The following is a 13,830-nucleotide window of genomic DNA, read 5'->3' as shown; positions in this document are numbered from 1 at the left end:
GCCCCTCTCCAGGAGACTGCTTCCCGAATGTTGAGCTGTGAGCATGACTGTATGTAGCCAGTCTCTCTCAACCTCACAACACGAGCTCCGATCTGATGGGGATTGGACTGCTAGCGCTCAACTCACAGAGCATATGGCCGAACATATGGCTCATATGGTTTCTTGGGGTGTGCCAGAGTGGGCCCCATGAAAGAAGGCCAGCCACCAGGCGTTTTCCCTCTTCCTTCTCATGCCTCCTCATGCCTCGTTCCAGGGCAGGGCCCTGGTACCCCTGACCAGGCCAGGAAAAACCTGTTATTGTCTTCATAGGAGTTATCTGAATTGTTCTTTGTATTTGAAATGTCTGTAATACGTTCTGTGACGATCCCAATGAACACCACAAGCCACAGCTTGTCAGTCAAGCATTAAAGTTGTTCATAAAACTGTGTAATAATGGTTTTGCTTGAGCTTTAACTTCACTAGAAATACTCAGCCTCCTCTGGAGATTGTCTCCATCTGCAATAATTTGTATTTGGCAATATGGCTGAAACACTCCCAACACAGAACAGGGCTCGTATAGAGCACTGATAACAAATATAAGATTGATTAAGTTAGATACAGCAATAATTCCGTTTTATTTTAATTCAATTTTATTTATATAGCGCCAAATCACAACAACAGTCGCCTCAAGGCGCTTTATATTGTAATGTAGACCCTACAATAATACATACAGAGAAAAACCCAACAATCATATGACCCCCTATGAGCAAGCACTTTGGCGACAGTGGGAAGGAAAAACTCCCTTTTAACAGGAAGAAACCTCCAGCAGAACCAGGCTCAGGGAGGGGCGGGGCCATCTGCTGTGATTGGTTGGGGTGAGAGAAGGAAGACAGGATAAAGACATGCTGTGGAAGAGAGACAATTATTTGTATAAAGGTTATGAGCAGAGAAAGCAGACATTGAAATCAGAAATATAACTCAAATATCTGTGAGCTAGCTGAATTTCTGCAGTGATTCCAGCGTTGATTCGTGCACTAGAAAGAGTTGTGGATGAAATATTCTGTATATTAGTTTAAATTTGATTTTACTTGCAGTCACTAATAGAGATGGCACGATACCACTTTTTTATGTCCGATACCGATATCATAAATTTGGATATCTGCCGATACCGATATGAATCCGATATAGTGTGTTTTTTAATCAATAAAACTGTTTTTTAATATCTTGCTGCATTTTGTATAAGTTCATACTCAAGTTTAAATAAACAACAACACTAAAGCTATTCTGTTATACCTGTATGTAAAAAATACACTGCACCCAAAATATTTCATAGTTCAGCAACACTGATCAATCTAATAAACTTAAACCTGCTCCATCCTCCCTATTCTGGTATTTTAAAGAGTACTTAGCAGAAATATTAAGCAACCTAACTAATAGGGTTGCAAACTCCCAGTAAAAAAAAAAAATAGGGAACCACCCCCCACCCTCCACCTCATGATGCTTAATCGATGTAATCAACTTTAATTTGATGCAGTGTGAAAAAAAAATGCACAGAAATAAATTATTTTTCAAGAATAATTAAATAGATTCAACATCTTTCTTCAACAGAACTGCAGACTGCACAGATGGTACCTTCCCAAAGGAAAAAGTACTATAGCTTACTAGGGTATATTAGACTTAACAGTTACTATATACAGTAATGGACTTCTATACATTTTACATCAGATTAAAACTTTGGGTGTAAGATTCAGATAATTATTTATTAAAAGCTCGACATTTTAAATGAGAATAAGAAAGAAAAGTATGTCTCTGTGCCCCCTTTTCCCTGTTCATGCCCTATCGGCCCCCCTGGCTAAACTTTGCTAGATCCGCCCCTGCACAGTTACCAGCCGTCAGCTACGTAGAAAAGGATCCTGGTGTAGAAAGTAATATTAAATACATTCTAACAACAGCTTATCAAGCTTAAACGTGCTGCTGTTGTTCAGCCGCTGGTTTCCTCTTTCTGGTGCAAAGTGGGCCAAAAACAAAGAAGAGAGACGGACTCGCGACAGAAAAGCCGATCAGCTGATCATTGATCAGTTTCATGATTGAAGTAGCAGCAGGAGAGGGAGAGAGAGAGGCAGTCGCTCCATATATCGGTTGTTAAGCTTAACGTGGGAACGCTTTACAAACATTCAGAGATGAACTTACACACTTGCTTTACTTCTCTCTGGGATAACTTCCTCGGAGATGAAATGCTGGTTTGGTAGCGAGGCTACAAATACACACAGCCGCTCTATCACGTGACGCACACTGCTCCAACTGCTACGGTTATGAGCCGAGTTACGCCATGTCACAAGTTTTGTGAGGTGCTTTTTTTTATATTTAATGGATCGGATTACATTTTTTATTTCTCACCGATATCCGATCCAGTAATTTAGGTCAGTATCGGACCGATACCGATACGTAATATCGGATCGGTCCATCTCTATTCTCTAATTATGACTTGGATGGTGATCAGACCACATCTACATGATGTCAATGCAGAAATCTTTTAATTCCCAAAGGTTCACATTTTCTTTCACCTGTGTGGATAGCAGACTCCTGTTATAGAAATATTAAAAACAGTTACAAACACCTCAATATGTCTGTTTAGTGGTCAGATGAAGTTGAAATGTAAGTTGCTCAGATGTCCCGGGTGCAGTGCTTTCTAAAAAATACTTGCAGTGTGTTTGTCTGAGCTTTAATTGTCAGTATATGTAAACATAACCTCCCACTTGTGTCCATGTCAGCTGCTTGATGAGCCTCAGTTTCGCTGCATTACAAAAATCAAGACTATTGGCAGCACATACATGGCAGCGTCAGGTGTCACCCCGGACGTCAGCAACGGTTACAACTCCATCAAGGTCAGTATGGTCACATGACTTCTTCAGCTTCATTGTGTGTCATGGCTGACAGAGCCAACATCAGCTCTCATAGGAACATAATTGCATATTAGTGTGAATAGATTTAGATCTTCTGCAGGTTTGGTGCAACTCTCTTTGTGGAAATATTCTTTTGATTAAGACGATCTGATTAGGATCCAGGTACAGTTTACTGTAGTGCAGAGGGCATAACTGAGACTGAGAACACCATTTTATTTGCACCTGTTGAAAGCCTCGTTTTAAGGTTCAACGCTTAATTTTACAGTTAGGCTTAGTTTTAGGTGAGAGTAAGGCACTTACAGAACTTGTTAATGATAGTTTAATGCTGAGGTAAGAGGCTTATACAAGCATTAATGTTAATGGATATCATTATAAATACAAGCAGGCGTGCACAACAGAGAATGATGAAAAATTAAAGGCTGAATTAAGAAAATGGACACACATGACTGGACTACTTGGTGATTCAAAGTTAGTCACCAGGAAAAAAAGACGCTCACTCCCAGTTATCTTGCAATCTGCTCGGTTGTTTTTACGTACCAGAACCCAAATAAATAATCCAGACTTTATAATACAGTAAAGAGCTGTTTAACCAAGTGAAAAACTGAGTTTCTACAAATCATGTTTGCTTTTTGTCTGACAGAAGGAAGAGCTGTCGGACACGGAGCGCTGGCAGCACCTGGCAGACCTTGCAGACTTTGCGCTGGCCATGAAGGTTACACTTATGAACATCAACTACCAATCATTCAACAATTTCATGCTGCGCATCGGTACGTCCTAATCTTAAGATGGTTAAAGGGTTGCATGTTAGGTGTGTGTTACTGTGCAGGTACGTCCTCTTGAATATCTGCCAAAGAAATAAAAGTCCTAACAGGACGGGACAACATGGGGTGAGTCATCCTTTATGAGAAAAATGTATTAAAGTACAATCCTTTGGCAGATATTTTATCTCTCTTATGGTCAGTGGATTCAAACAATGTAGAAACAAAACCCAACAAATGGTTGACGTCATGAACGAAGCTGAACTTGCAGACTTCATCTTTGTACATGTTGTATTCATGCTGTGTACTGCTCATCCAGACTACCAGAACATTCTTCTGTTACTCTGCATCGTAGACAAACTGTTCATCGTAGGTTTGATATTTGAGTTGGATGAGTTGGAATCATACTGAACTAAAATTAGACGTGTGCTTTAGATTGTGACACTTGAATTAACTTTAAAATATAACTTTAAGTATAACTTTAATATACTAGAGAGACCTGGTGTGTTAGAAACTTTTACTTCTGAATGTAATGAAGAGCAGACAGACGGTGACCAACATCACAGGGAGGCTGAGGTTGTGGTGGAGAGGACATTCTTACTAGTGCAGGCTTTACTGTCTTATTATAGTCTCAAGTGTCATGTAACAGTCAATGAAAGATTCAATAATCAGCCTCGAAAACAGATAAAAAACTACATTTGTATCCATCCATCCATCCATTCACTTCCGCTTATCCTTTTCAGGGTTGCGGGGGGCGCTGGAGCCTATCCCAGCTGTCATACATTTGTATCATTTTGTAAAATCTTAACAAAATGCAGCATAACTCTTTTGTAATTCACTTCTTTTTGGTCTTACTCAAAAATCCATCCACAAGCTCCAACATGTCCAGAACTCTGCTGCCCGTATCATCACCAGGACTCCTTCTATCCACCACATCACTCCTGTCCTGCTGCAGCTTCATTGGCTCCCAGTCAAATATCGTATCAATTTCAAAATACTCTTGCACACATTTAAGGCTATTCATCATCTCTCTCCTCCATACCTCTCTCTGATCTGGTTCAGATCACCGCCCCATCTCGATGTCTTAGATCTTCTTCTTCCCTTTCTCTCTCTGTCCCCTCCCCCCGTCTTGCCACCGTGGGGAGCAGGGCTTTCAGCTGCTCTGCTCCTCCACTCTGGACTTCCCTACCTCCTGATTTAAGAAATATCACTTCCTTCTCTCTCTTTAAGTCCCAACTCAAAACTCACATGTTCAAAATAGCTTATCCCACATAACCTCTCCACTCTGCTATTTTAAATTTGTTTAATGTCTTATGCTTTTATGATTGTGTAAACTGCTTGCTTTTATGTTGCTTTTATTATTCTACCATGTACAGTGTCCTTGAGTGTTCTGAAAGGCGCTTTCAAATAAAAAATGTATTATTATTAACTAAGGGAGGATTCAGGGTCACCTGGTCCAGCCCTAACTATATGCTTTAGCAAAAAGGAAAGTTTGAAGCCTAATCTTGAAAGTAGAGATAGTGTCTGTCTCCTGAATCCAAACTGGAAGCTGGTTCCACAGAAGAGGGGCCTGAAAACTGAAGGCTCTGCCTCCCATTCTACTTTTAAATACTCTAGGAACAACAAGTAGGCCTGCAGTGTGAGAGCGAAGTGCTCTAATAGGGTGATATGGTACTACAAGGTCATTAAGATAAGATGGGGCCTGATTATTTAAGACCTTGTATGTGAGGAGCAGAATTTTGAATTCAATTCTGGATTTAACAGGAAGCCAATGAAGGGAAGCCAAAACAGGAGAAATCTGCTCTCTCTTTCTAGTCCCTGTCAGGACTCTTGCTGCAGCATTTTGGATTAACTGAAGGCTTTTCAGGGAGTTTTTAGGACATCCTGATAATAATGAATTACAATGAAGATTTTTTTCTAAAATTGCTGTAACTAAGCTTAAGGTTATAATTCCTCCACTGTTATCTTATTCAATGCCATGGGTCAACACAGTGCAGAGCAGCTACAGGACCTAAACTCTACTTCCACAGAGTCCTATTTTCTTGTTAATAGTGTTCCATCCTCACTGCACATGACCCTGGCTACTGTGGCTCCTGTGAAAAGAAAGCCCCAACCCGGTGCATAATTCCTGGTATAACTCACAGATGTGAATCTTAAGGCAGATAACCCATAAGGTGGAGAAGAAATGGCAATTTACTTATTTAGAAGATCTTCATTTATGCTGGAAAAATAGTTGGTTGTTCTATAAAAAAAGAGCTCCCTAAACTTAGGACATCTTACTATCAGTGATTGAAGAAAATGAGAACAACCTGATTTTCTTAAAGCATTGGAGCCAGTTAGATCTCTGACTGAACTGAGCCTTTAACCTTAACTAGTAACAACTTCATGAAAAAAAATTCCAACCATCTCTGCTTCTTATTCAGATAAAACTGAGGTTATGGTACTAAGCCCTAAAAATCTTACTCTGGACTCTTACTCTGGATGGGACTACCTTGGCTTAATACTGTAAAGAGTTTTATAGTTATTGTGTTTTGTAGTCACTCTTCTGGGGAACCAGCTTCCAGTTTGAATTTGGGAGACATATAGCCTCTATACTTTAAAATGTAAGCTCAAAACTTTCTTTTTTGATAAAGCTCATTCTTGACCCTCCCTTAGCTATGCTGCTGGGGGCTTCCCATAATACACTCTGTGTTTATGCACCACTTTGGTGTGTCTTTGTCCTGTCTTCTGTCTTCATCCCTGAGCCTGGTTCTACTTGAGGGTTTTTATCTTCTTCTTCCAGTTGTCACCACATATATGGTCATATGAGGTTGTCTGATTGGGGTTTTCTTGTTATTGTTGTTGAGTCTTTATCTTACAATATAAAGTGCCTGGAGGCAACTTTGCTTGTGATTTGGAACTAAATAAACAGACTGAACTGAATTATAATTAAATTCAACATGTTGCATATTTCAACACTCTCTTTTAGGTCTAAATAAGGGAGGGGTGCTAGCTGGAGTGATTGGTGCTCGCAAACCCCACTTTGACATCTGGGGCAACACTGTAAATGTGGCAAGCCGCATGGAGTCCACAGGTGTGATGGGCAACATCCAGGTACTGCTTTACTTCAGACTTCTGCTTTAGTCAAATATTGTTTAAATAACCTCTAAAGAGATTATTGTAGAAAGGAGACAAGATAAATTGTATAAAGTTTATTTTAGGCATTTTTAAGATCACATCAAAAAGTCTCTGTTGTACGATGAGGAGGACTTCCCATCTGGCATCTGAGGCAGAGTAACCAGCTTGGTTGTATACAAGTGTGATCTTTTGCTAGCACTATACCATTCTTCCCAGGAAACATTTTTCTGATTTTTCCACCAGCGACATGGGCCTGGGCAACTGAGGGGGCACAATTATGACAGCTCGGCCTATGGCACGGTCGTGTGTTGAGACTTCTGTTTGACCTGGATGCTTCAGTCTTCCACTGGTGATAAAGTTACCTTGTCCAGAAACCACCTGCAGCAGTGAGGCATCCTGCTGCTGCATCCTGAGCCGGAGAGTTGATGTAATGGATCAGGAGTATCCAATGATGCGCAGCCATGAGGGTTTCACATCTACCTCACTGAGTGCCATGCGGGGGGCTTACTCAGGAACAATCTGATCCTCGGGATGGTTGGAGTGCAGACTTACCTTATTTCAGTCTCACAGGTTCATCAGAAATGTGTGTGGTGGATTAGAATGGAAGGTAATCTTCTGATTTGCCAGCTGCACCTGAAGAATGGGCTATATAGTGGAGAAAGCCTCCTGCAACTCTCGAGAGCTGCCTCAGAAATTGGTTCTATAATTTGACTACATATCGAATGGTGTTCTCGACAGGAGACACAAGACCACGAAGCAAGCGTCTGAGCCCAGAGTCAGCAGCAAATCAAGGTGTACAGATCTGATGATTATGCACTTAAAGATTATCCCTCAGAGGCTCTCATGTCAAGCAATCAACTCCAGTTGAACAGAATACAGGTTTGTGGATGTGGAGTCTCTCTGTGGGCAAATCAGCCATTGTAGTGAGGACAGGTGTGTTGGTTGGGAGGGCCAGTGCTCTGAAGTTTGTTGCAATAAAATGGGGACCGTGAGCCCAGCAGCAGGCTGGTGAAAGATCATAGAGCTGCTTCCCCCTTGTGATGCCATTATCCAGGATTTCCACTGATATGATATATTTCCACTGGTGAGAACTGGTGAGCTCCTGGATTTCAGCACAAACTGAAGACCTTTTAACAAGAGGACTCAGAGCGCAACTAACCCAGCGCAGTAGTGGATTCAGTCCATGGTGTTTTGCAGCGGTAGAGCATGCTCAGTTTGCACAGTGGTCTGAACAGCTCTGAGCTCCAAACGAAGCATGAACAATTTCTTCTGAGGAGCTACTTGGGATCTGGCCATCAGGAAAGTGTCAGTTGTGGCAGTCTGTGGTCCTTGGGTAAGCTACAGCCACAGCTGTTGTGGTGCACATGATGGTGTGGAATGTACCAGAATCCAGTCGAACCATTCCCCCTCCTCTGGAGTCAACTTCACCACAGATTTCTCCACTTTGTGGACCTCCTGGTTATATGTCTGTGACCTGCTAAAGTCCCTCCATAATCACAGCTTACTGGCTATTGATTCATGACAGCTTCTTGAGGTGCTTTCAGGGGAGGTGGAAAGGGAAGATGTCAAGCTGCCACAGCCTTTCCACGTTTTTGTAAAGCAATGTTGTCTGTGTGAATAAGGATGAGTGTAAGCATCTATCAGCTTACTGTTGTAGACTACTGGTGGGTTGCTGCAGTGCCGAACCCAGCTTGGTGCAGACTGCTTCTGGCCCTCCAAGCAACCCATGGATCACTGGCCAAACATGAATAATAAGGTGAGGTTGATCTGATCCAATCATAGGTCTCACCTGGCTGAGACCTTTAAGGGGAAGTCTTAGGTGTAGGTGGTTGTTTTCGATTGTTTCCACTGGGCAGGATCGTTTAGCTAGGGCTAGTTGTGGAGCTGTGAATGCATTCAATATTTAATGCCACACCTTTGGCTCAGCTTTAGTGAACATATCCAGTGATATCCTCCATTCAGCTGTAGGACTTACTGTCGCAATGGTTCACAGGGCTACAACCTTGTCTCTCTGGGCAGGGCGAGGAACTTCATGGGAGCAGACAATTTTCTCTCCAACCTGTCATCCAGCATTGCAAAGGTCTGCATCTATGTTGATAGTGATGGTCAGCATAGATGACACTGGACGCAGTATTCATGGTAAGAATATTAGGGTTTTGCTCTTTAGCCTTGGCAAGGCCATGTAGTGCAAGGTGTTGCTCACCACAGGTGCTGCTGGGTTTCTTGAGCATGCAATTGTCAGCAACATGGTTTCGGTCACATTCGTACAACATTCGTATCTCTGATCCAGTCCACCACAGTGGCCACGTCTAGCCTGGAGAAATCCTTGCATCCACTCAAGTAATGCTCCTCACAACAAGGGCAATAAGGATGGAAACACTCTCTTTTCTTCTGTGTTACAGCTGCCTTTGAAGATGGATGGGCCACAGCAAGTGGTCTTGTGGTAGTGGGTAATAAACTACCTTTGTTCTTGGTTTGAGAGTGCCTACTGACTTTCCTCTCCAGTGATGTAAGTGCAATTTGATCCAGACTGTAGGTAGCCTTGGTTGAAGCAGTATTCCCAAAGTTATGGGGTGGCTGTTGCTTAGGAGGTAGAGCAGGTCATCTACTAATCAGAAGGTTGGTAGTTGAATCCCTGGCTGATCCAGTCTGCATTCCATATATCCTTGGACAAGATACTAATCCTGCATCCATCGGAGTATGAATATGTGTGAATGTTAGATAGAAAGCACTTATGTAGAAAACCATTTACTGATACCTCAAAGCACGTTAATAAGTAGTCGGTCTACATGGTATCCACATTGGAGTTACCTCTCTGCTACTCCATCCACAGTAGTTACCATCCCCAGATGACAGACCCAAGCTTCGAAAGCTTGAGAGTCCCCTGCCTTTATGGGTGGTGTGCACAGGATGGCACTGAGTTCACTTGTACTTCTGTCCGAGAGCCCTCAGCACACTGGTATATGGAGTCGGGTCACGAATATATCGTTTAGCACATCAGAATGCACTTGGAAACTTCAAGTGAGCTAATAAGATCTTGTAATCCTCGGACAAGTGCTTATGAGGACTAAGAACAGCATCCAGTCCTTTCTGTAGCAAGCAAAGCTGTTCTCCTTCCCAGAGCTGAAACCAGTAAGGTATTTCTAACATGCTGGGTTAGAAACTCTAATGACCAGCTGCTGGTGGCACACGTGACTGAGACCAACATTACTGTGCAGGTGGCACAGGCTAAAATGAATCATAATAAGGTCTACTGGGCAAAAGAGGGGGATGGTCTGGTTGAAGTGTTCCAGGTAGCCCACATACCTGTGCTGGCTGCAGTAGCTCTGGGTACAAGAACTGGAGCAGGACTTGATGGATGTACAGATGTTAGAAGATAGTCAGAATGTGGTGAAGTGACTCTGGGGACAGATGCTGATATATCCACGGGGAGCACTGTCGGTGACCAAACATAACCAGTGGAGGTTCCCAGGAATCAGGAAAAATGCAAACAAAGTTTTGAATTTGCAGCTTTGAATTGTGTCCCCTTTGTTTCCCCCATTTCAACTGTAACAAAAGCAATGAGACATACTCTTGTACTCTGTGTGTTTCCCTCAGGTAGTGGAGGACTGCTACAACATCCTGAAGGAGTATGGTTTTCGCTTTGTGAGGAGAGGGCCCATCTTTGTGAAGGGGAAAGGAGAGCTGCTCACTTATTTTCTGAAGGGAAGAGACAAACAAGGCTCATTTATCAATGGCTCCTCTGTCACTCTGCCACATCAGGTGGTGGATAGTTGAGGACTTATCTCTGTCTATCGTGCACACACACTCATGCACTCATCAGTCATAGGCTGTGTGAAGAGTCATGCAGGGGGAAGAAGTGATTTGATTTAAAGTCCTGGGAAACCTGAAATTATAACTGAACTGAAGCCTGTATTTGATTTTGAAGGTGATTTCAGTTTAGAAGTTTATATTTAAATCAAGATTGTTTGAATAAATTGAGAAGATTAGAAACTGAGGGCACCAAAGTAGAGATTAAAGGGAAATCCTGATTCTTTGACTCTGACACTGAGGGGACTGATCTATGAAAATTCTTACTTCTCAAATAAGGAGTTGTTATGTGGAAATTCATTATATTGGGTTAAACAGGTTAAACAGATATACTGTCTAATTGCTCTTGATTGGACAGATACTGTAGAACAAACTATTCATCATTTGGAAGTTTTTTCCTTTTTGTCCTCGTGTCACCCTTTCGTGTTCATAGCCACAGAAACATTTAGCAAAAGGAAACTTTAGCGTAATGAAACACCCAGTAACTGCTTTACACACCAGATGTGTAAAATCTGTGCAGATATGTTTTATAAACCACTCCAAATGCACTTGTAGCTCAAAACGAAACCAGGTACTGAATATACAGATAGTAAAGTATTACAGTGTTACCCAACTCTGCCAACAAGAGCTCAAACTGGCCCATTAACATGCTGGGTGGCTGTAGCTCAGGAGGTAGAGCAGGTCCTCTACTAATCACAAGGTTCACAGTTAGCTCCCTGCCTGCTGTAATCTTCATTGGGCAAGATAGTAACCCCAAATTGCTCTCCATTGCATCCATTGACGTGTGAACATTAAATAAAAAGCACATAAGAATAAAAAACGTGCTTGGGCATGAGGTATAAACATGAGGTATAAACTAGTCCCTTTACCATCCTGCACAGCTTTCACTCCTGGATCAGACCATGAAGTTCTCCCTGCTGCTGCCTTCTGTTGAATCATAGTTTCTTTGTTTCCTTGTTTAGAAACATCAGGACCAGCGTTTTTAAGGATGAATCTTTAGCAAAAATGCAACACTGTTTTGTGTGTGCATCTGAAAAGTGTGGTATTTTTGCTTTTTGCGGTGCGCTCAGTGTGTAACGGCCTTAAAGCTGCAGGTCTGACACACAGCCGTCTCTGCTTCAGCACTTAAAGCAATGCATTTAAAAAGCACTCCACCTTTAGAGTACCATGGTATGTGTACATTTTCAACATGTGCAAAGGAAGTGTTGCTTTTGTTCCAACAAAGATTGTTAGCCTTGGCTTGTAAAGTCCAAGCAAACTTTTCAACATTTCTCTCTCTGTCTCTTTCTCACTCTCACAAATCTCTCCTCTGGAGCAATAAAAATGTATTTTAGGCATAAGCTTTAAATTTACTGCAGGAGGTGAGTCAGTAAGATAAATCTTTAACTCAATTCAGTTTTATTTACACAGCGTCAAATCACAACAACAGTTGCCTCAAATGCTTCATATTGTAAGGTAGACCCCACAATAATACATACAGAGAAAAACCCAACAATCATATGACCCCCTATGAACAAGCACTTTGGCGACAGTGGGAAGGAAAAACTCCCTTTTAACAGGAAGAAACCTCCGGCAGAACCAGGCTCAGGGAGGGGCGGGGCCATCTGCTGTGATTGGTTGGGGTGAGAGAAGGAAAACAGGATAAAGACATGCTGTGGAAGAGAGACAGAGGTTAATAACAGATATGATTCAATGCAGAGAGGTCTGTTAACACAAGAACTTGTATGTGAGGAGCAGGATTTTGAATTCAATTCTGGATTTAACAGAGAGCCAGTGAAGGAGAAATCTGCTCTCTCTTTCTCAGCAAAGACGAGACAGGCCTCAGCCTCACAGCCGGATAATCTGACTGCATTCGATTAGACTTGATCTGTAACTGTTATTGGGTCGGACGTGGTAGTGCAGTAGTGACATGAGGCAGATGCTGTGTGACTAATGAGTGCGTGCTTGAAAGAAGCTCTTGACTTAAGCAAAACATTTTAAGTAAATGATTCTAATTGTAAAGACAGGCAGGAGACAAAAACATGTGGACTGGTTGGGAATAAACCAGACACTGAGACTGTGTGGAGGCTATCAGAGTAGCACAGGTTCAATGTCTTTTTGTCCAACAGCAGATTGGCCAAATCTTTGGCTTCTGTTAACCAGATTAGCTCTTTGAATTCAGCAAGAGAGAATGACTTTTTTAGAAATACACTGATGGGCTACATCTCTTTCATAAATGTATCTCTGATTTTTTTTTAAAACAATAGAGATTTCTCTTTTGCACTCTCACAATCCTCTTTAGTAACTAACCAGTTTTGACACCATCTCCTCATCACATGAACACACGGTGGGTTTGGATGCATAGCCTCTATACCAGAGTTCATCCTCAGTTACCAAAAGCCTGACAGACTCACTACTTCTGCCTCTGAGGAGTTGGATTAGACCAGTCAGAGACAACAGTGTGATCATACAGACTCATTTGCTATATGCACTGCTGCTCGTCTGCAGTGGAGGAAGAAGAGTGTGCAACATTGAATGTATGTTTTTTCCTTGATTCTGAAATGGGACACATCTTTCAGTACTGCTCTCCTGCTTCTGTGTCTCGAAGCTGTGTCGAACACGATGGATAGCAGAGGAATTTTTAAAGAGGGAGAGTGGACCATGTTATAAGTGCACATGACAGCTGGGACATGTTAAAATGAAAGAATTTGTTCTTGCAGTTGAAGCAAGCTTCTCCTATTTGTTTGAAAAGCAGAGATGAGACAAACCCCACATAGCCTCAGCCCGAGGTTTGCCTTACCAATGACTCTTCTCTTCAGTACCTTTGCACCCCTCACTGTCACTGGCCATGTCACTACTGCTGATGCACAATGAGACAGTGAGTCCCAATGTGTAGCACTTTCCCCATCCTGCCCCGCGACTCCAAACAGCATAGTTATTCTGAACGGCTGCTTGGGGTGTAACTACTAACAGTCAGAACCTGTTTCCCCATCTGATGGAGCACTGAGGAAAACTCTAATATACAGGCTTCATGCTTGTGGGGATACAAGTAAACCTTATCTGTCCATTTTGTCTTCATGAAACTGGTCCCATAACTTGAGCTGTACAGGCATCTCTCACCCTCACACAAACACTCGGGGTCCTTCCCCAGCAAACAGATGACACTGAGCGTCACCTAAAGCCAGTTTAAGCAACCAGTGATTGGATCACCATGATCTCTGTCTTCAGTTAACCAACAGGTCAGACGTATTCAGGAGAGAAAATGGGACAAACAGTAAGATCTG

The 13,830-nt window shown here is 42.2% G+C and overlaps 1 protein-coding gene across 5 annotated transcripts in view; it reads left to right on the top strand.

The window, feature by feature from the left end:
* Positions 1-11,740, top strand: part of adcy3a (adenylate cyclase 3a) — a 65,974-nt gene extending 54,234 nt beyond the window's left edge. For all 5 annotated transcript variants that reach the window (XM_003454856.5, XM_005459395.4, XM_019364638.2 and 2 more), the window contains 4 exons: positions 2,751-2,864; positions 3,523-3,649; positions 6,609-6,733; positions 10,355-11,740. In XM_003454856.5, coding sequence (XP_003454904.1) covers positions 2,751-2,864; positions 3,523-3,649; positions 6,609-6,733; positions 10,355-10,534 — 546 coding nt within the window. In that variant the 3' untranslated portion in view covers positions 10,535-11,740. The remainder of the gene's footprint in view (positions 1-2,750; positions 2,865-3,522; positions 3,650-6,608; positions 6,734-10,354) is intronic.
* The last annotated feature ends 2,090 nt before the right edge of the window (positions 11,741-13,830 follow it).

Source organism: Oreochromis niloticus, linkage group LG11, assembly GCF_001858045.2.
Source record: "Oreochromis niloticus isolate F11D_XX linkage group LG11, O_niloticus_UMD_NMBU, whole genome shotgun sequence".
Classification (NCBI taxonomy): Eukaryota; Metazoa; Chordata; class Actinopteri; order Cichliformes; family Cichlidae; genus Oreochromis; species Oreochromis niloticus.
The sequence above is the reverse complement of the archived record's forward strand: the minus strand, read 5'-3'. Positions and strand labels throughout refer to the sequence as shown.